General features: G+C 41.8%; 2 protein-coding genes across 7 annotated transcripts in view; one reads left to right on the forward strand and one right to left on the reverse strand.

Annotated features, from left to right (window-relative positions):
- LOC146392086 (rho guanine nucleotide exchange factor 9) overlaps nucleotides 1-16,455 on the forward strand; it is a 50,973-nt gene extending 34,518 nt beyond the window's left edge. For 4 of the 6 annotated variants that reach the window (XM_084941262.1, XM_084941271.1, XM_084941292.1 and 1 more), the window contains 5 exons: nucleotides 266-395; nucleotides 2,219-2,350; nucleotides 4,256-4,499; nucleotides 6,890-6,958; nucleotides 11,000-16,455. In XM_084941262.1, coding sequence (XP_084797388.1) covers nucleotides 266-395; nucleotides 2,219-2,350; nucleotides 4,256-4,499; nucleotides 6,890-6,958; nucleotides 11,000-11,175 — 751 coding nt within the window. In that variant the 3' untranslated portion in view covers nucleotides 11,176-16,455. Of the gene's footprint in view, nucleotides 1-265; nucleotides 396-2,218; nucleotides 2,351-4,255; nucleotides 4,500-6,889; nucleotides 6,982-10,019; nucleotides 10,088-10,999 lie in introns of all 6 variants that reach the window. The other 2 variants (XM_084941279.1, XM_084941285.1) reach the window with 2 other exon arrangements.
- Nucleotides 16,456-16,547: 92 nt separating this feature from the next.
- LOC146392087 (ankyrin repeat and SOCS box protein 12-like) lies at nucleotides 16,548-20,170 on the reverse strand. The gene is made up of 4 exons (XM_084941312.1): nucleotides 19,944-20,170; nucleotides 19,424-19,747; nucleotides 18,113-18,641; nucleotides 16,548-17,398 (listed from the first exon to the last, which is right to left on the reverse strand). The coding sequence occupies exons 2-4, from the start codon at nucleotides 19,706-19,708 to the stop codon at nucleotides 17,253-17,255; spliced, it is 960 nt and encodes a 319-aa protein (XP_084797438.1). The 5' UTR covers nucleotides 19,709-19,747; nucleotides 19,944-20,170; the 3' UTR covers nucleotides 16,548-17,252.
- Between the last annotated feature and the right edge of the window lie 474 nt (nucleotides 20,171-20,644).

Below are 20,644 nucleotides of genomic sequence, written 5' to 3' on the forward strand. Positions count from 1 at the left end.
CAGCTCAGTTAACAAAGACGCAGCCGGAGCTAACTGTGAATAGAGAAAGTGGCTAATTAAAATTAAATAGCAGTGTCTTTTTTCCTTTTTTTTGAGTGTGTTCCAGCAGATTTACTACTGTTACTTGAGTTTATAACCCCGCTCTTTAATAGGCTACTCTGTATCATTAACTACTACAACATTACATGCCTTTGAGTGGCCAACCACCAAGAGCTACAACACTCTTAAACACTCAAGAGTAATTATGTGTGCACTGTGTCTGTAGTGACTATCGATACGTGGCAGCAGCGCTGGCAGTAATGCGGAACGTCACCCAGCAAATCAACGAGAGGAAGAGACGGCTGGAGAATATTGACAAGATCGCCCAGTGGCAAGCCTCGGTTCTGGACTGGGAGGTATGTGTATGAATGTACCGTACTGTACTGAACGAAAGCTTAATGTTTATGTTTTTATGTTTCCCCAAATGGCGCCATTAATTCCTAAAATGTGGGGCGTAGACAGCATTTACACCCAAAGCATCTCAGACTAAAGAAAAGGGTCCATCAGCAACACCTATGCCTTTGTTTTCATTTCACCACCAGAAAGGGTCTTTGCACAAAGGGCAATAAAAGAAATCCAGCCATGGCCAGCAGCCCATAGTAGCAATGTAAATTACATTGAATGGTTGTGATATGCTACAGTAAGCTCCCCCGCCGCTGCTTTTCCCTGTGGGCTTTTCTCTAATTTTTTCATGGCAGATTCGGGTCGAGTGACTTTAGAATACTGAGATATTTTGGCGGCATTTTCAGATGTTTAGTGTTAACTATGAGGTGCCAAACTGGAGAAAAAATGTTAAGAACAGCGACACAGAGAGATTAAAGCGGTTAAATTGCCCGTTAACGTGCTTGAGACTGACGTGTGCGAGAAAGTGTTTGTTTGAGAAAGGAAAACAAATGAATGCAGATGATTTGATCTGCAGACTCTTTTCAAGAAACTCTGTGAATCAAGCGCAGGCCTTCCTGGGGGCAACAGTGCTGCTTGTTGATAATAATTAATTTACTCTGATGGTAGTAGTTTCACTTGCAGAAATTCACACTGCAACACACACTTACTCAGAGCATACTTTTTATTTTACCACCAACAAAAGCAGTAACATACAATAATAACAATAAGAACATATCATAATATATTTATGCTCTCTCTTTCATAAACAAGCAGAAGAAAAAGAGCAAAAACGCAAAACACGTTATAGTCTCCTGCTGCATTTCAGATGTGTCCTTTGTATTTAATCTGTGTATGAGACTGGATATAAAAACATTTACTTGTGCCGGTAATTTTTCATTTCTTTGCAAAAAGTGTTAAATAATAAAGAAATAATAAACAAATAAAATCTTTATAACTACTTCAAGGCATCCTGGTGCATTTTAGTTGACAGATGAACACCTGTTGGGAAGTTTTAGTTATACTTACAGTAACGTAGTGGCTTGACTTGAAGTTGAGTAACATCTTTCCTCTGCTCCTTTTTCATTGTTACACACATAGTCGAGACACAGTGAAACACAGAGCAGAGGAGACTAATAAGGCAGAGACTCTCACGCTGGGCTACAAAGTAATGACTGCAATAAAGTAAATAACATAAATAAGGTAGTTTGTTTTGACTTTGCCAGCTGAACACTCTGGACTGCCATCTTATGTTTAAATGATGTGACTGTCTTAGTCTCTTTTTAAATGCCTGTAGGCCGACGAGCGCTTTTTTACTAACATACCAAAAAACAGATGATCTGGGATTGAAACACACACAGCAGGAAAGCGAGTGTTTAATAACTGAAAAAGACACCTTGATTTTCAGAGCAGGACGTAACTGTGTGTTGACTGATTTCCAAAGGATTAATCCAGCACTACTGCACTTTGCAAAGTTGTGCAGCTTGTAATAAGATTTTATTTTATTTACTAGTTGGTTTCAAGATTGGTTGGTTTCAAGCACTCCCCCTTCCTACCTGGAGAGACATTTAGATGTTTCAGCCTGTAAAAAACGTTCCATAATTCCGATTTATCCCTGATGACATGATTATGACATTATCAGGTTTAATTTCCAAGACTTCTTTGTGAACCACAAAATATATTATGTAACTGTTTCCACAGGCTGAGTGCGACTAACGGTGATGAGTAAATGAATTTTTGCTGTAGCAGGAGTATTCTTTTCATTCGTTAACTCTTTAACTGTTGCGTTTATGTCTAGGGGGATGATATATTGGACAGGAGCTCAGAGCTCATCTACACTGGGGAGTTGTCATGGATCTATCAGCCGTATGGACGCAGCCAGCAGCGAGTCTTCTTCCTCTTTGATCACCAGCTGGTCCTCTGTAAGAAGGTAAGGCTGTGTCTCTCTTCAACGTCTTCCCTTTATTTAAAGACTTTATTGAGTGAAAACATGCTTAGAAGCTGAAATGTAGCCTCCACTCGTGTTCTTGGAAGTTGCAAGATCACATGGCTGGTGACAGAGACGCTTGAAGACAATGTGAATTCTTACAACCTGAGTCAAGAGCTGAAAACAGATTACATAATGCTGCATGAGACGCACCAGCCTTCGCTGAAGATGCGTTCAAATCCTCAGTGCCTTTCACAAAATGGAGCTTTGGTAGTTTAGGCTCTAATGCACCAAGGCTGTGCTCGCCTGTCAGACGAATGTTCACGCCTGGATTGACTCAATACACGCACAGAGATACAGACACAAATGCAGGCAGACACTTAGACACAAACACACACAGAGGCTGAAAAACTGCATCACGAACACACACGCGTGGAAGCAGAGGAACAATAGTTTTATCACTACACAGACAAACACACAACCAGAACAAAAAACAAAGACTTGGAGTTATATTGTCTTTCCACGCACACACACACCCTCCCCTGACTTGTCACATTTGAACATCTCTGGCACCAGAAATGAACTCAGGTACGTCCTCAGACCTCTCTGTGTGCCTGCTGTTCTGGTCCACTAACAAAAATCTGCTCCGAGTCATTCTACATTATAAATTCCAGTCTTTGTTTTTATTCTTGCTTATCCAGCATCCTCAGTGCTACATATGCATCGGCTCCTAAGAGCCCTCGGGATGCGTGAGGAGCACATTACATGTTGCCTGCCTTCTTTTCCTCTCATCTCTTCCTTATCAGCACAAAGATGCACATTTGCCTCTGCATACTTATTAAAAGACACCCGATCCTTTCTTTGTACCTTCGTCGACCTCGCAGCGTAACGGGATGTTCATTTCCTCCTGAGGGAGGGGTCGCGGCGAAGAATTTTTCATGTGGCCATCTTGTTCCTGCAAATGATGAAAGTTGGAAGGGTTACAGTTATTGTGCTGCGTGTGCTCGTGGAGAGCTGAAATGCAAAGCAATAACAATGTCAGTCAATACTCATTCATTAGTTGTGTTTGTGTCTTTTGCAGTATGTGTTTTATAGCTGCTGGTGTGTTGGGCTCAGGTACTCAAAAATCATGTTGCTCAGAAATTAATAGATAGAAAGTTGAAATTTCAGAACATAAATTTTGAACCTTTAACTGTAATTTCTTCTTACTAAAAAGGACATATTCCATGACCTGACATACACCAAAAAGAGCCTTTTTCACAATTTACAACAGAATTTTCAGTTTTACACAGTAAAAAAAATATGATATTTTCTATGAATTCACATGAGATGTATTTTTTAAATTTCAGGTTCTTTTATTTCTTTATTTCCTTTACAGTGTAAACCCAATGGGCCGTCCTGAAACATTTCTGATTTAATAAAATTTTCTCTTCATGCAAAAAAACAGAGATATTGCTAAAATTAAGCTTTTTCATCTTAAAATAGCTCAGGAATTACATTTGTAGTTGAACGTCTTCATGTGCTTAGTAAATGGACATTTTTAAAAAAGTTATTAGGCACTGTTATCAGGCGTTATTAGGCACCTTCACTGATGTGGCCCATTTAATATGAAATTACACTGGATGCACCCCGTGATGTTACATGAGTTTGAGACCCCTGCTATACAAAGATTCGATTCATGGCGGTGTCATTTTACAGTCATTCGTCTGGTTTTAGTGGTGTATCTGATAATCTAGTGCCATGCGTCCTTTTTTGTGATATTAGGCAAAGAACTGAAAAATAGAGCTGTTTTCTGCGGCGTGTGAGTGAAAGGTGTCGCGTAAGGCAGACTCTCGAGATACCGTGTTTGTCGGCTCCTCTAAGATTCAGCACACACACAATGACAAAAATCTATCTGCTCTTCACCAGGATCTGATACGCCGGGACATCCTGTACTATAAGGGCCGCATTGACATGGATCGCTACGAGGTGCGGGACACTATAGACGGGCGTGACGAAGACTTCAACGTTAGTGTGAAGAATGCCTTTAAATTGTGCAACAAAGACAGCGAGGAGATCCACATCTTCCTGGCCAAGAAGCCAGAGGAGAAGATCCGCTGGCTCAGGGCCTTCGCCGAGGAGAGGAAGATGGTGCAGGAGGATGAGAAAATCGGTTAGTCACACACCGCTCTACACCTCCCTGTTTGAAAACTATTAGTTTTGTTCACAAAATGCTGGAACTTCAGTTTATTCTTTTGTATATTTATCACATTTACATAGATGAGATCGTCAAGCACATTTTAATATTTTACTAAGAAAACCTGAGTAAATCCAAAATGCAGTTTTTAAATGGTGATTTCATTCATTAAGGGAAAAAAGCTATGCCAGTCTACCTGGCCCTGTGTGAAAAAGTAATTACAAAGCCATTTCTAAGGCTTTGGGACTCCAGCGAACCATGGTGAGAGCTAATATTCAGAAAGCGGTGACAGTGGTGAACCTTCCCAGGAGTGACCGGCCTACCAAAATTACTCCAAGGACGCATTAGCGGCTCATCCAGGAGGTCACAACAGAACCCAGAACAACATCAACAAGAACTGCAGGCCTCACTCGTCTCAGTTAAGGTCAGCATTCATGATTCAACAATAAGAAAGAGGCTTGGCAAAATGTTCAAGGCGAAAACCACTGCTGACCAAAAAGATCACAAAATCTTCTGTTGCATTTGCCAGAAACCATTTTGATGATCCATAAAACTGGGAAATATCTTCAAAAGCTGAACTTTTTGGAAAGTTTGAGCCCCATTGCATCTGGCAAGGAGCTAACAAGGACATCGTACCAACAGTCAAACATGGTGGTGGTAGTGTGATGGTCTGGAGCTGCTTTGCGATCGTGGCTCAAGAGTTGGGAGTTCGTCTTGTAATCGGAAGGTTGCCGGTTTGAGCCCCGGCTCGGACAGTCTCAGTCGTTGTTCTTGGGCAAGACACTTCACCCGTTGCCTACTGGTGGTGGTCAGAGGGCCCGGTGGCGCCAGTGTCCGGCAGCCTCGCCTCTGTCAGTGCGCCCCAGGGTGGCTGTGGCTACATTGTAGCTGTCATCACCAGTGTGTGAATGTGTGGATGACTGGATGTGTAAAGCGCTTTGGGGTCCTTAGGGACTAGTAAAGCGCTATACAAATACAGGCCATTTACCTTTGCTGCTTCAGGACCTGAATGACCTGCCATAATTGATGAAACCATAAATTCTTCTCTCTACCAGAAAATCCCGAAGGAGAATGTCTGGCCATCAGTTCATGCCCTGAAGCTCAATAGCACTTAAGCTATGCACCAGGACAATGATCCAAAAACACACCAGCAGGTCCACTTCTGAAAACACAAAAATTAAGGTTGTGGAGTGGCCTAATCACTTCAGCCTGATTGAGATGCTTTGGCATAACCATTCATGCTTGAAACCCTCCCCTGTGGCTGGATTAAAACAATTTTGCAAAGAAGAATGGGCCAAAATTCTTCCACAGTGATGTGAAAGAGTCATTACCAGTTATTGCAAGCACGTTATTACAGTTCTTGCTGCCAAGGGTCACACGGTCAGTTATTAGATTTAGGGGGAACTACTTTTTCACACAGGGCCAGGTAGGCTTTCGATAGCTTTTTCCCTTAATAGATGAAATGCTCATTTAAACACTGCATTTGGTATTTACTCTGGTTATTTTTGTCTAATATTAAAATTTCCCATATTATCTGAAAGATGAAAGTGTGACAAATATGCAAAAAAATAAGAAAAAAAATAAGAAAGGGGCAAATACTTTGTTGGAATTCACTGCAAAAAACATGAGCTAACATCAAAGGGACAGTTCACCCAAAAAGTTACATTTTTTCTTCCTCGGCCATTTATCCATTTAGATCGTTTCAGTGCAAGTTGTCTAGTTTTAAAAATACAAGTTTTAGAACTATCTGCCTTCCCTTGAATTGAATGGAGATGCAGGTAATCAAAGCTTTACAAAACAATGTTTGAAAACATTGCAGCAGCGCCACTTCCTAGAAATCATGACCTGCATAGCCCACAATGTCTACAAACCTTGTTGTCAGCAGTTTCATGTGCGACCTGTTCTTTCCAACCAAAAGGAGCGTGGTTGTAGCTAACGTTACAGATCAGCAGATGCAGACATCAGTGTTGTTTTCTTGTCACAAGCATGAGCCTCTTGTGATGGTTACAGGGCCATTGCTGTCTGCAGGGTGATGCACCTTTTTTATCTCTGAGGTTTGTAGATTTTGAATCTGAAAGACCAAAGTGATAATTGGGCTTTTCTCCGGCTGGCTGGGCTGTGCTCAAAATGTAGCAGAAGGTGATAAACTACAAAGTGTTTTTCAGACTGGACAGGATTTTGTTTATTGCTGGGACTGAATGATGCTTCCTCTAGTTTCCACATACAGTAAAATTAGCTCTCAGGAGCTCTGTGAATTCCAAATTAAAGAAGTTTTACTGTATTTTAAAGTTATTTAAATAAAACTTTTTTAATCTGCAGACCCTGTGTGAAACTTCTCTCCAGCACATAACGCTGTTGTCTTTTAGGTTTTGAGATCTCTGAGTACCAGAAGCGACAGGCAGCCATGACAGTGAGAAAAGTGACCAAACAGAAAGGTGAGGCAACAAGAAGATATCAGGTGATTTCCCTTTTTTTTTTTTTCTTCGCTGGTGTGCTCTGTCTTCTCATCGCTGTTTACTCTTCCCTTTACCTGCTCTGTTTTTTTGCTTTCTACACCTTTTTTGACACATACTTTGTTTATGGATGGACCTAGACTAGCCTTGTAAGTCTAAGTAAGCTAGAAAAGTTACGAGCGTTCACGCATTCTCGCTATATTACTTCAGATGTATCTCCTTTTAAGTTAAATGTCTGTCAGCCTATACATGAGACGACGTTGAAGATATGACCTGATATGAGTTGTAAAGCAGCTGTTAAGCATCAATGAAAAGACAGAGGGCTGTTTGCATGAAGTATTGAGTTTAAAGGAGGATGCCGGTGTTCATGACATGTGGGTCCTGTGTCACGCTTGCCTTGAAAGTGATTTAAAACATCGCACAGAGCTTGAATTTTTCTTCTCTTACTGAGGAAAGGCCTCTTCCCACTGCACATGTTTCGCAGAAGGTGCTGAAAAACGTTTTATCACTTGTAATTCTAATGCTGAAACACTCAACACCCGGTTAGATTTAAACAAACTGCTTGGTTTCTGAGCCAACTACTGTTTTGTCTATTTTTATTCAATGCAGACCTTTTATTTATTTGTTTATTCGAATAGGGACTACATAGCATGAACCATGTCGCGCAGCACAGCATGAGCTAATAAGTTAATTTGCATTGCTAAGTATAGAATATAAGAACTTCAGGACTCGTAACATAGCAAAGCACACACTGTAGTACAGTGAAGTGCCATATGACAGGGATCCGATTATTCAGGAACAGCAGGATTGATCCCTCTTTGAAGGAAAAGTGATCCTAATCCGGATCCAGTTTGTCCCCCTTATACGAAAAATCTTGAAACCTGTTTTTTACAATTAAGGATATAGACTATATTGCCAAAAGTATTCACTTGTCTGTCTTCACACGCATATGAACATGAGTGACATCCCATTCTTAATCCGTGGAGTTTAATGTCGGTCCAACGTTAGCAGCTTTAACAGCTGGGAGGGCTTTCCACAAGGTTTAGAAGTGTTTACAGGAACTTTTGACCATTTTTCCAGGAGCTCATTTGTGTGGTTGGATAAAAAGGCCTCCACCCTAATTCATCCCAAAGATGTTCTGTCAAGTTGAGATCGGGACTCTGTGCAGGCCATTCAAGTTCTTCCACACCAAACTCGCTCTGCTTTACACCACTGCATGTGACGCATCAGCTGCTCGACCATGGAAACCCATTCCATGAAGCAATCTACACACTGATCTTGATCTGAAGGCCACATGAACTTTGGAGGTCTGTAGCGAATAACTCTGCAGAAAGTTGGCGACTTCTACCCACATCAACATCAAGTGACCCCGCTCTGTGATCTTACGTGGCCTACTACTTCGCTTCCACTTTGTCATAATAACACAAACAGTTAACTGTGGAATATTTAGAAGTGGGGAAATTTCACGATTGGACTTGTTGCACAGGTGGCATCCTATCATGGTACCACGGTGGAATTCACCAAGCTCCTGAGAGCGACACATTCTTTCACAAATATTTGTAGAAGCAGTCTGCATGCTTAGGTGCTGGATTTTATACACCTGTGACCATGAACGTGATTGGAACACCTTAGTTCAATGATCTGGATGGGTGAGTGAATACTTTTGGCAATATAGTGTATATAACAGTGCCTCACCAATCCTACTAGATGCTTCACATGTCCCAAAGCTCATACTGGAACTACAAGGGCAACCTGATTACGTAATTTTTATGTATGAGTAAAAGTATTATCTAATAAAATGATCAAAACTTAGCTTATTTGATTTCTTTTGTTTGATAGGGTGAGCTTCCCTACTTCCTATCCACACTTTTATATCATCACAGAGGGACTTGATTGCAGTAGATGCTGCATGTGACCGAGAGGTTATACAATAGCTGAAATGTGCAAAGCCTGCAGAGTGTAGCACTGGAATAACAGACTGGGTATTCACAGTTATACAAAATGTAATGAGAAGAATCATCAGAATTCTTTTTTTAAGGAATGGACACACAAGCTTGTGGTGAATTTTAAAATACATGGCTTGATTTAAAGTTTTTGCATACAAAACGTGTTTTGTTCCCCAGACACAATACATTTGTGTGTAAATTGGTCAAACTTATCCCATTCTTTACATACTAGCATGTCTGGAGTCACTGCAGCCTCTGCTGTTGTTACAGTACCTAATTACAACCACGTGAGACTCATGAATCTCCTCCCTCTAAAAGTACATGTTTTGATAGTGAACGACTAAAGCATTTTGAAATCATATGATTTTTTTGATTCATCCTATATTTACCTAAAGGATTGTTGAAATGCAAACAGTGACATCCAATTGATTTTAATGATCAGACATTATTGTCTGTCTCATGCAATTTTATAAGACAAATGCTGCATTCAGTGGGAATTGGCCATGAGAGTGGTTGTTGGTGCTTCTGGTGCAACCAGAAACAAAACAGTAGCTGTTTTGATGAACACTGAACGCTGTGATATCTCGTAACATGTTCCACAGTTGGTCATGATTTATAATAAAATAGGAAGATTATGCCTTTTCTTCTAATGTACAGATTGAAAGTGTTCTGTTTTAATGCTACATATGTGACATTAAAAATCTATGACACATGTGTGGTATCAAAAACTGCATAGAGACCTACACTTGCCACTTATCTCGGTAAAAGAAGGAAGACGTCGAACAAGTTATTCAGAATGATAATAAGCATCGGCGACAAAGCACCCACATGTCCAAACTGCCGGTATCATCCTTTACTATTTAGCCATTTTAGTGCTAGGCTAGATGTTTGTACATTTACCATTACTGATGTTCTTGCCAGTTTCACAATAAGCATGACCATCCATTAAGGTATTAATGAACTAATGACCACTGCTGGAATGTTCTCTCTGACATTAGGAACCCAGTAGATGTCTGTCAGAAGTAAATGTTGTCTGTTTCTAAGTGCTATATGTGTACATTGGCTGGCACAAGGTGAAGTACTCTCTTGAATTTCAGATTCATTTATAGATTTCATCTTGAGAAAGAGGGCCATGTTGTATGGACATGGTTTGAAAATGATAAAGGTATATGCATTAGAGTTCTCCTTAGAGCTAGCACAATAAGATGCCATGGCAACTGCTAAGCAGCATTGGGAGGTGTTGTGTTTAACGTTGGCATTGGAGCATGCGGTCACTGTCCAATCTGTTTACAAGCATTATGCTGTCTATAAACAGATAAACAGGTTCCACTAACACAAAGAGATCGAACCCTTCTAACTGCTAAAACAGCGTCTGGCCAAAAACAAAAGACACTGTTTCTCATCTTCTCATATTCTTTTCCTAAGATGCCATGGCAACTTTTGAATATTTCATCTCCAAATATTGATTGTATTTAATAATGACAGTAGCATAGTTGTGATGCTTGTAGACTGTAGCTCGACAACATTGTAGACTGTAGTTAAATGCATATTAACAGCTTTCTGTTGGCTCTATTTTCGCCACTCTTGTGTTCTCAAGTGTCGAGGGTGCTATTCAAACAAACGTGCTGTTAACAAACATGGTGGAACAGCGCCCCTTTGTCCAAATGCTCGATTTCATCGGCGTATCAGTTGTAATCTGCTGCTTCTCTTGTTTGCCCGCCACAGAGTTTGATTGAATAGCATCCTTAGTCTCCCTTGTGTCATTGCTAGAGCTGAATCTCCCAATTCAGCTTTCATCATATATTCATCGTATTTTCGGGATTAATATGCAGGAATGTTAACAGTGAAGGCCCATTTTGTATGTCTATGTGCCTGTTTTTGTGGAAGCATGACTTGATGTTGTGTTGTTGTGCCTGTTCCAGATGCAGTACTGATAACGTTTCCTCTTTGCTATCTGCCTCCCTTCTTCTTTTTTTCTCTTTTGCTTTGTGCCCTGCACTGCCTCCTTGTCCCCTCTCCCTCCCCCACAAAACCTTCTTGCTCTTTTTTTGGTTTTTTTTGGCGCCTGCCTTCCCAGGTGTAAACAGGTGCACGCCCCCTTCATACCCGCCCCCACAGGACCCCCTCAGTGTGGGGCAGTATGAGGTAACGGAGGACATGGCACAAGGAGAGGTTTTTGAATTCAGTCAATCCAAAAGAGGCCAGGCTCCTTTCTGGCAGAATTTTAGTAGATTAGCTCCATTTAAGAAATAGAGATACACAGACTCTTCCGATGGACCAGCTATTTTTCTTAGAAGCACTAAACACTGGATGATCATGTCCCCCCTCCCCCCCATGATGAAGAAAAATACAAAAAAAACCCACACAAACACGAGACTTTGAAGTTAAGGACCAATGTTAAGAGTGTGATTGGAAGCTGCGAGAGGACTGAAGACTTGGATTTAAAACAAAGAAAAAACGTATAAAAAAATAAACACAACTTTACAGTTCATATATGTTAGTAACATTCTTAGTTATCATGCTTCTCCGGCTGAGTCAACTGTCACGAACTCTTCCCCCCTTTCTGGATAATCACGCCATCTGAATGTCCTGAAGTCATCGAGATTGTTACATGAGATCATTTTCAATCCATCTTCTGGAAAGAAACACGAGGCCAAGCCAAGTCATTCCCAGTAGTATGATTGTGACCAAAACAAAAAAACTACAAAAAAAGCTGAGATCTTGCTGTGCTGCTATGTGAGATTGTTTGATGCATTCTTCTGAATGCGAGACGACGACCTCAGCCGATCGCTGCGGCCTGTGAAGGACTTGCCAAGCTCGGCTGTCAACCTCACCTCTGAGTTAGCTCCATCCTGCCACTGATCACGCACCCATCGAGCCATCTCTGCGCTGCTGATGTCTGCGTCTGGACCTCCTCCTCGCACTCAGAGCTTCATTCTCTTCTCTGTAGCAGCTTGCATATAATAGCCCCCTCCTCTCTCTTTCTTTTCACAGTCTGACATTAGGTGTTCCCTTCCTTCTCCACATCCCACTCGTCCTCTCTATCTCTCCATCCACCTGCTCTGCCTCTGTGAGTCAGTGGCTCTCAGAGGAAGAGTTTCACTCTTTTGGAAACCTGCCATTGGCCGTGATGTGATGATGGGTCAGGGAACAAATCAATAGGCGGAACATCAATAGTATATTTACATCCGTTCACCAACCACTCGTGACAGGGTATTCATGTCCGATCGCGCTGAGGGGGTGTGTGCGCGCACTGGATTTGGCAGTGAACTTAGATGAAGCAGCTGGGAGCAGGAGATAGGCCGGCAACGGTCCGCCTGCCTCGTGCCACAGCCCCTCTCCCACCCCGCCCTCCCTAGAGACCACCCCTGTAGCACTGTGCTGGCACCTGGGTGGAAAAGAGGAAAAAAAGCACAGCCTACCTCCAGAAAACGAGCGGTAAAAGTGAAGTTGTGATGCATTGGCCAAAAGAATAACATGTCAGCTGTCAAAGAAAAGACTTCGGTTAATTATTTTGTGTCACTCCCACTGTAAAAAAGCACAGCACGTACTCCCGTTTTGAGTATGAGCGAGACAAATATCAACACGTCAGTGTGACCATTAAGTAAGAAGCCCATCCAGTATTCAAGGGGGTGGGGGGTGTCTAAAAAGTGATAATGATTTGTGAAGTGGACCAAAACTAACTGGGGAAACAAAAAAGTCCACTGCAGCAGCGCAAGCCGATACCGTATACGGAGGTAGAAAGGCGAATTTAATCTGTAGCATGCAGGTTTCCTCTGACACATTCATACATCTCTATAGACTCCAGCTCCAAACCTCTGCTTTCTGCCTCACCCCTCCTCACGTTGCCCCACTCCCCCCAGATCTGGCAGTTAGCTCCAGCTCTGCTTAAGTGATTTCCAAAGGACTGTGGCATGATCAGATTGGTTTTGTTTAATCAACAAAAAAGTGCGTGAAGCCGTGGTCTGCGAGAGATCCTAGCATTATAGAGTCCTTCAGCAGTAAAAGAGAAGATCTGAGGAAGTGAAGAGGAAAATTTTACATGCATCGTGAAGACGTATTCTTTTTTTCCCACACTTGGAATGTAAGTGAAACATCTGTCCACGGTTTGTGACCACGTTTTGACCTCAGACACAGGAGTACATTTTGTGTTGAATTATATCACCAGATGGACAGTACATATACAGTTTGACAATTTGTGCAATGTGATATATCATTCTATATCTATCACTATTCACTACAGCGTGATATGAAAGAGTTATATTGTTCTATGTCATTTGTTTGCCTTCTTATAGGCCTTATAACCTGTTGGAGAAAAAACAGACCTTACAATTGCTTTGTATGTTGTAATTTATGTTTTGTTTCAGTAAAGGAAGTTGAGAAATGGGTGAGTTGGCTGCTGGTGTCTGTAGAGATGGCTCCCAGTGAGATTGTTTTGGAAGATAGTTCTCCTGGCTGGTACGGCAAAAAAAGATATGGTTCCTAGGCTATCGTAACCTCAGGTCCCTTGCTATGGCCCGCTCTGCCCACCCTCCCTGCTCCCTCCAACTCCCTGCTTAACACTACCACCAGTACCAACATACAGATACAAGCATGCAGGCAAACACACACACTAATAATCATGCTTACTTGCTGGCCCGTTCTGCTGCGGAGAGGAGAGATGCTATCTAACAGTGCCTTCCAGCATTCCACTAGTGATTATCTATTCAGTTTCACAGGCAGATTTGAATTAGTCATGTATTTTCCCTTCAGTGCATCTCTCACTCTCTCTTCCGTTCTGTTCCCACAACTCCCGCCCCTTCCCTCATGCACACTGGGAATTCCTCGTTCCCCAGTGCACGAGAGCCGCTCGGACAGAAACTTAGGCTACGTTCACACTGCAGGTCTTAATGCTCAATTCCGATTTTTTGATCAAATCCGATTTTTTTGTCTGCTCGTTCACACTACAAATAAAATGCGACAGCAAACGCGCTCTAGTGTGAACGCTCAAAGCGGCCGCATGCGCAAAAGAAGACGTCACGCACAACGCGCTCTGTTTAGACCCAGAGCAAACAATATTGTTTGACTGTTTCAGACTTTACGTTTCCCAATTTTGCTTTAAGTTATAAAGTTATTTTGTTATTTACATTTGGCCTAATAATGATCCTTATTGCTGTTTTAGAGGAGCGATGCTTCCAAGGATAGTTGCAGATTTCTGTCAGAATCTGCAGATTATACAGTACAAATAAAATGTTCACGTTTCTCCAACGTTGTCTTCCCAACAGTTTCACTGACATCTACACTGGATGGCCAGGAAGCGTTCACGATGTCTTCTCCGGCGCTGATAATTGGTGTCTGTCTTGTGTCAGTGACGTAAAAGACAGATTTAATGCGACATGACCATTTAATTAATGACCATTCAGCAGTCACTTTCTAAAACATCAGATATGTATCGGATTCAGTACCACATACGAAAGTGACCCAGATCGGATTTGAAAATATCGGATTTGTGCCGTTCACACTGTCAGACCATGATCGGATATGGGTCGCATAGGGTCAAAAAAGTGGGATTTGATGCGCTTTAGCCTGCAGTATGAACGTAGCCTTAGAGGTCAGGCCACTTTTTCCATATAAGTAGATACTGTGCTGTTTGACTGAGACCCATTTAAAAATTGAAAGACGACTCATTTTCATATATTATCGCACATTTACATAGGAGCAGTTTTATTGCACATTAGAAATTTATTCCAATTTCAGATGTTTAGAAGCATCGACTTCTTTTATTGTGTATTTAACACGCTGAAAAACAGTTTCATTTGAATATATAGTAGGAAGCAGATTTCCATTAGTCAACTTAGGTTCGCGTGTCGATCTATATTATTAAAAGTGAGTTATGAATCAAGAGTCATCTATTTTACCTTTATCAGCTACACACTGTAAATACTGTAAAAAGAACAGATCATATATTTGGATATCGGTATTTTGCGTTGGAGACGAATGTTGTTCCAGTTCTAGCGTGCGGTAGATCTCAGTACCAGGTAATTGCATGCTTGTGGCATCCAATATTTTGCATGAGACTTAAGGCAACACTTAACGAGATCATTTAGTTTTGTTTAACTTCCAATTGAATCTTCTTTTCTTTTTTTTCCCCCGGCAACACGGAACCATTCATTTGTGTGTACCCATACCATCTCACTAAAGGGAGTTCTTTTCTCTGTCCACCTGTCTCCTGCTCACTTGGCATTACAGGTTGTAGCTTCTGTTTTTTGTATTACTATTATTAATATTATTATTATTTATTGACACATAAGAGGGGAACATCTTTTCCTGAATAAAACACTGAACTGCTGATAGGGAAAATCAAAGGCACTGATGTTCTCTTAGCCCAGATATGATGGGTACTATAAACTCTAACATCGTTTTAAACCCACACTGCTATGCTACAGACTGCTGGTTAATATTTTTTTCCTAAATATATGACTTTTTTTGGTTTGTTTTATTTTTTTGTGGAATGCCATTATGTGCAGAGGCAAAACGGGTAATCATTTTTCTACGACAACAGTGAACCAAATATGAGTTAGCACTGATCTTGGGTGTTTGTGTATAGATTTAGAGCTGAATAAATTCGAAACCTCTTGGGACGGGCTAAAAATAAACATAATCCTGAAGAGACACACACACAGTATTTCATTGCTGTTCATATCACACTCTTGTTCCTTTTAAGTACAATGACTTGACATTACAAAGCAGTTCCTCGCTTGTATTTATTGACAGCAGTATTAAACAGTACCATTTTGGCCACATGGTTTCAATGATGTATATACGCTGGTTTGAGTTTTCTTATAAAGCTATCAATCTGACCTTGTGCTCCGAGCTGAGAGGATAGCCTTCTGTGCAAATTTATTTCTGTTTTTTCGCTTTCTCTTTCCAGTCATATAACCAAGGCAGCCAAGTTAGTTGAATGCATCAGAAGTTGCACAGATTTATGTAATTCCTTCTAGTCCAGGGTGAGCCAGTAGACGCGTTCACTCACAGTTAGCATAGCAACATCTTCAGTAGGAACTCCTTGGAGTCGGTTATGCAGTCCCGTGCTGTTCCAGAATAGTCAGGGTAAAAGTCTTCAATGAGCCATATGCCGATGTTGGTGTTCAATGGCAACAAACAGAAGACTGACATCCCACATTTGGACACTATTCATTGTATATTACCATCTGGTTTCAGGGTTTGGTTTGGGAGGGGGGGTCTGGATTTTTTTTCAAGTGAAAAATGTACTCACAGAATCCATATCCTTTGTCATCATATGCAAACATTTGTCATTTTCTTTCTTGCTGGCTTTTGAGTTTGATTATTTGTTGTAGAGATGAAAAACCTGAAAAATAATGCCTATTCAATCCAGAAACTGTGAATGGGAGAGTGGAAATGTCAACTGTATGTACATTATATGTTTTGATGTAATCAGAAGCACTGGGAATATGTTGTACTTTGCTGTAAAAAAAATCAATCCATATCTGATATAGCTGTACTTTTTGTTGAAAATAAAACTACAGAACTGCGGGGGGGAGGGTTCGAGGCATCAGTCTGTGAGTGAGAGCATTGTGCTGGCCTTCCTGTCGTGTGACATCATCTCCTGTTTGTTTGTAGGGCCCATTCCTAACAGCTGACACATTAACTCCAGGATATATTATGTAAGATAAATAATATCACAGTGGTAATCACTAATCACACACACAAAAGAAAACTTTTTTTTTTTAAATCAACAAACTTCTAAACACTAAAATTGAATCCTGAAAATAATTATGCTCTAATCAATAAGTAATGAGCGTTATGCAAATATATTCTCCCAGCTGGAGGCACTGAAGTGGAGGCTTTTCATTCTGCTTCCTGGTGTTTTGAAGTCCAAAGACACAAGAATGTTTTTCAGGCAAGATCTAAGACATCCTGTTGTGGTGCAGACAGTGTGTGTGTGTGTGTGTCTGGATGTCTAAATAAGTAAGGTGACTACATGTGTCTGTGTAATGTTACCCGAGTGAAGGAGTGAGCCAAAGTGGATTTAGTGAGGTAATATCAGAATAACAATAGTGCCTGTGAGGAGCCTCAGATTTTGATATCCACAATGTATGGTGTTACTGTGGTCTCTAGTGGCCACTGATGTTGTTACACTTCCCAAAGATACAGTGGATTTTCCAACATGGAGCCCTCCTTTTGCTTCTAAAAGCTTCACAGACATGAAAGAAAATCATCTGACTTCACAGCTATAAACAATTCGGATGAAAAACAGTCCTTTAGCTTGTTCTGGTAAAAATTTAAAAAATGTATAAAAGAAAGAAAATTTTTAAAAAAGAAGAAAAGCATCACATGACGTCTGAGGTTTCATGTTTCAAGTAATTTCTCAGGATCAGAGGAATGTCCAAGCTGTCAATTGCAGGCTCCTTGTTAGCAAAAGGGAGGTATCCTCTGATTGCCAGTCGAGCCTGTGACATCAGAGATTTGGGGCAAACTGTTGAAGAAACAAAACAACATTTGTATGCTGAGGCATTACAGCACCAACTCATAACAAAAGGCACCTTACAACAATTTAGGTAAAGACCCCACAGAGTATTAAAGGGAAAACCACAACCATCAGATGATCCCCTATGAGCGAGCGCATGGTGACTGTAGGAAGAAAAAACTTCCTTTGAACAGGAAGAAACCTCTGGCAGAACCGGGCTCAGGGAGGGGCGGCACTTCTGCCATGACTGGTTCGTGTAAAGAAGAAAGACGAGAGAATATAAAATTGAATGGCATGCAGCAGTGGTGTATAAACGCATGTGAAGTGTAAAGAGTAAAGAAGAAATCCTCATAATGCATCATGGGACATCCCCCTGCAGCCTGAGCCTATTATAGCATAACTAAGTGATGGTTGAAAGTCACCTGATCCATCCTTACTATAACCTTTATTAAAAAAAACAAAAAGGAAAGTTTTGAGTCTAATCTCAAAAGCACAGAGGATGTTTGTCCCCTGAATGCAAACTGGGAGCTGGTTCCAGAGGCGAGGGGTCTGAAGGCTCTGTCTCCCATTCTACTTCAGAAACTCTAAGAACAATAAGTTAGGCTGCAGTGTGAAAGCAAAGCTCTATCATTGCAAGCTCTATCATCATGGGGTCTGATCATTCAAGATTTTGTATGTGAGGAGAAGGATTTTAAATTAAATTCAGGTGTGACTCGCTCTCACCTCTCTCCTTGAGGAGCAGAAGCAGAGCTTCGTTCTGCTTAGTGGTTTTGTCAATGATGAGTGTCGGCAGATAGACGTCTGCTCCAAAGTCTATAAGAAGCTGAATGTACTCCACCCCACAGCCGTAGCGGAGACACACCTCCAAAACTGTCTTCGGCTGTTTGATCCTGGCCAACATTTTCTCATCCGTGCAGTTGTAGTTGGGGTTTGCACCGTGAAGAAGGAGCAGTTTAAAGCAGTCCAGGTGTCCATACACAGCTGAGATGTAGAGGGGCCCTCTGCACGCTGTGGCGTTGGAGGCCCATTCGGGGACTTTGGGCTTCACATCTACCTCAGCTCCAAACCGAAGCAGCTCTCTGAGTATGTCGACGTGACCCTCTCGGGCAGCGGTCAGCACCGGGGAGCAGTTGTTGTACTGGCTGCCATTGGGATCTGCTCCAGCATTCAGCAGTGAAACTACACAGTCCAGATGTTTCCCACTGACAGCTGTGAACAGAGGCGTCTGGGCCTTCACGTCCAAGCTGTCAACCTGGATTCAGACATAAGAAACCAACAGGCTTTTTTAAAAGTAGAAACAACGTTTGTTGATACAAGAAGTACGCCACTGATTTATCACCGCAAGTACTTTTCCCCTGAGTAAGTATCAAATACCGTCCTGTGTGCATGCGAGTAAGTGACTGGATCACAGTTTAACGCCCTTCTAAGTGAAGGTATCATTTGCACAACCCAACATCCACATGTGTGCCACCGCAAGCTGTCATCTTTACTTCAGTACGACATGGTTAGCAGCTCTGTAGCTCACTGTAAGTGAAATGCTGAACTGACAATGTTGACTCTGCTCTGCTGCTGTGGGAAATCTAACCCCCCAAGACTACTGATTAGGCTTTGACTGAAGATAATCAATTCGTTCTGCAAATCTGTTGATATACATCTGCTAGCTTGTGCACTGAATGCACTGGAAACAAAGAGAAACATTGTTAATAGCTTGAAAAACCCAAAGAAGCATCTAATAGAAGTTGGACTGTGTTGGTCTTGTGACTCCTAGTAACTGCTTCCACACTGCACTTAAAAATTTGATTTATTGTTCGAATTTAAAAAATCATTACGCCAGCTTTAATGCCCAAATTGTAAAATGTAATGATGCAATATATTGTAATATCACACCGTATTTAATTACTCTTCCCTTTGAACAAAATAAAAAGAAAGAAAATCCATGATGTCCAAGTCCAAAATGTCATTTTTGTTAATAAAAAAAATGAAGGCAACTTGTTACACCCTCAACATTTCATCATCCTTTCCACAAAGTCTCACCTCTGCTCCGTGCCCCAGTAGCAGCTCCAGGCACCTCAGATGTCCCAGTGCAGCAGCAGTGCGCAAGGGAGTTACGGGGACCCCCCACCCACTTCGAGCATTGATAGACTTTCTGTAATCCTCCTGAGACAGAAGCTCTGAGAGCAGAGCTACATCGTTGCTGCTCACGGCGTTGCTCAGAGCCTGACTCTGCTCGCCGTCCTCATCCTCCTCCTTGGGCTGGAGCAGGGAGAAGATCTTAGAAATGTCCATCAAACTCATGTTGGCAGCTCGGCCCAGAACCATACTGGGACTCCAGGCTAGTTCAAGTTAAAACCCTTTCATCTGCAACAGCAGAGAAAGACCATAACACCATAACTTGTCATTCGGCTTATGTTTTGTTAAGACTAATTTTTTAACATCAGAATAGCACAAACATGAAAGAATTTCGCTCACAAGCATACACCGCAATCACGAGATAAATCAGTTTGTGCCAACTGCAACTGCAGCAGTGTGGGATTTACACTGGGAAGACACCTACCTTACCTTGTTGCTTGTTGATGGTGTTTCCAACGGGAGAAGTCGAAACCCTTTCAGAGCTCCAATAAAACACAAGTCACGTGAAGTAAAGGTCCTTGAGGAATGCCCAATGCTTCCACTGGTGCAACGAGTTGAGAAAAGTGCACTGTGCGCTGTGTGTGTGTATGTGTGTGCTTAAACTGACAAAGGTGCCAGAGCTCCTTTCTGGGGTGGGGTGGGGGGTGTTTGGGGGCTAATTTTAGGCCACAGATGGGCCTGACTAAACTTCCATTCTTGGAGACTTGAGTCTCATGTTTATAATTAGAAAGGTGATAGAGTTGTGACACTTAGCGATTGCCCAGTGTGACTTATCTCTGGGACATTGCTGTCTCTTTGACACAGGTCAGCGTGTGAGGCATGTTAAGCTGGAAGGCGCTGCGCTTCTATATTTCTTTTCGAAGAAGAGCGGTTATTCTGCTGCATGTGTCCTGTCATCACCCCGCTTTGCCTGGTTCACACTGAGGGAGCCATTTTGGTGAGTGTCAGCTGTGTGACTGTCAGGGTCTTCAGAGAGGAAGCCAGTCAGCTGTTACCCTGCCAAACCCACCCATGTCTTCATGCTGTCCCACGTTCAGAAGGGAGGCTCTGACACACAGCACTCTTTCAGCAGATGGCACAAGACACCAGATTCCTAGCATTGTTCAAACCCCACGAAGAGGTTTT

The sequence above is a fragment of the Perissodus microlepis genome, chromosome 2 (assembly GCF_051167445.1).
Source record: "Perissodus microlepis isolate ML-2025 ecotype Zambia chromosome 2, ASM5116744v1, whole genome shotgun sequence".
NCBI lineage: Eukaryota > Metazoa > Chordata > Actinopteri > Cichliformes > Cichlidae > Perissodus > Perissodus microlepis.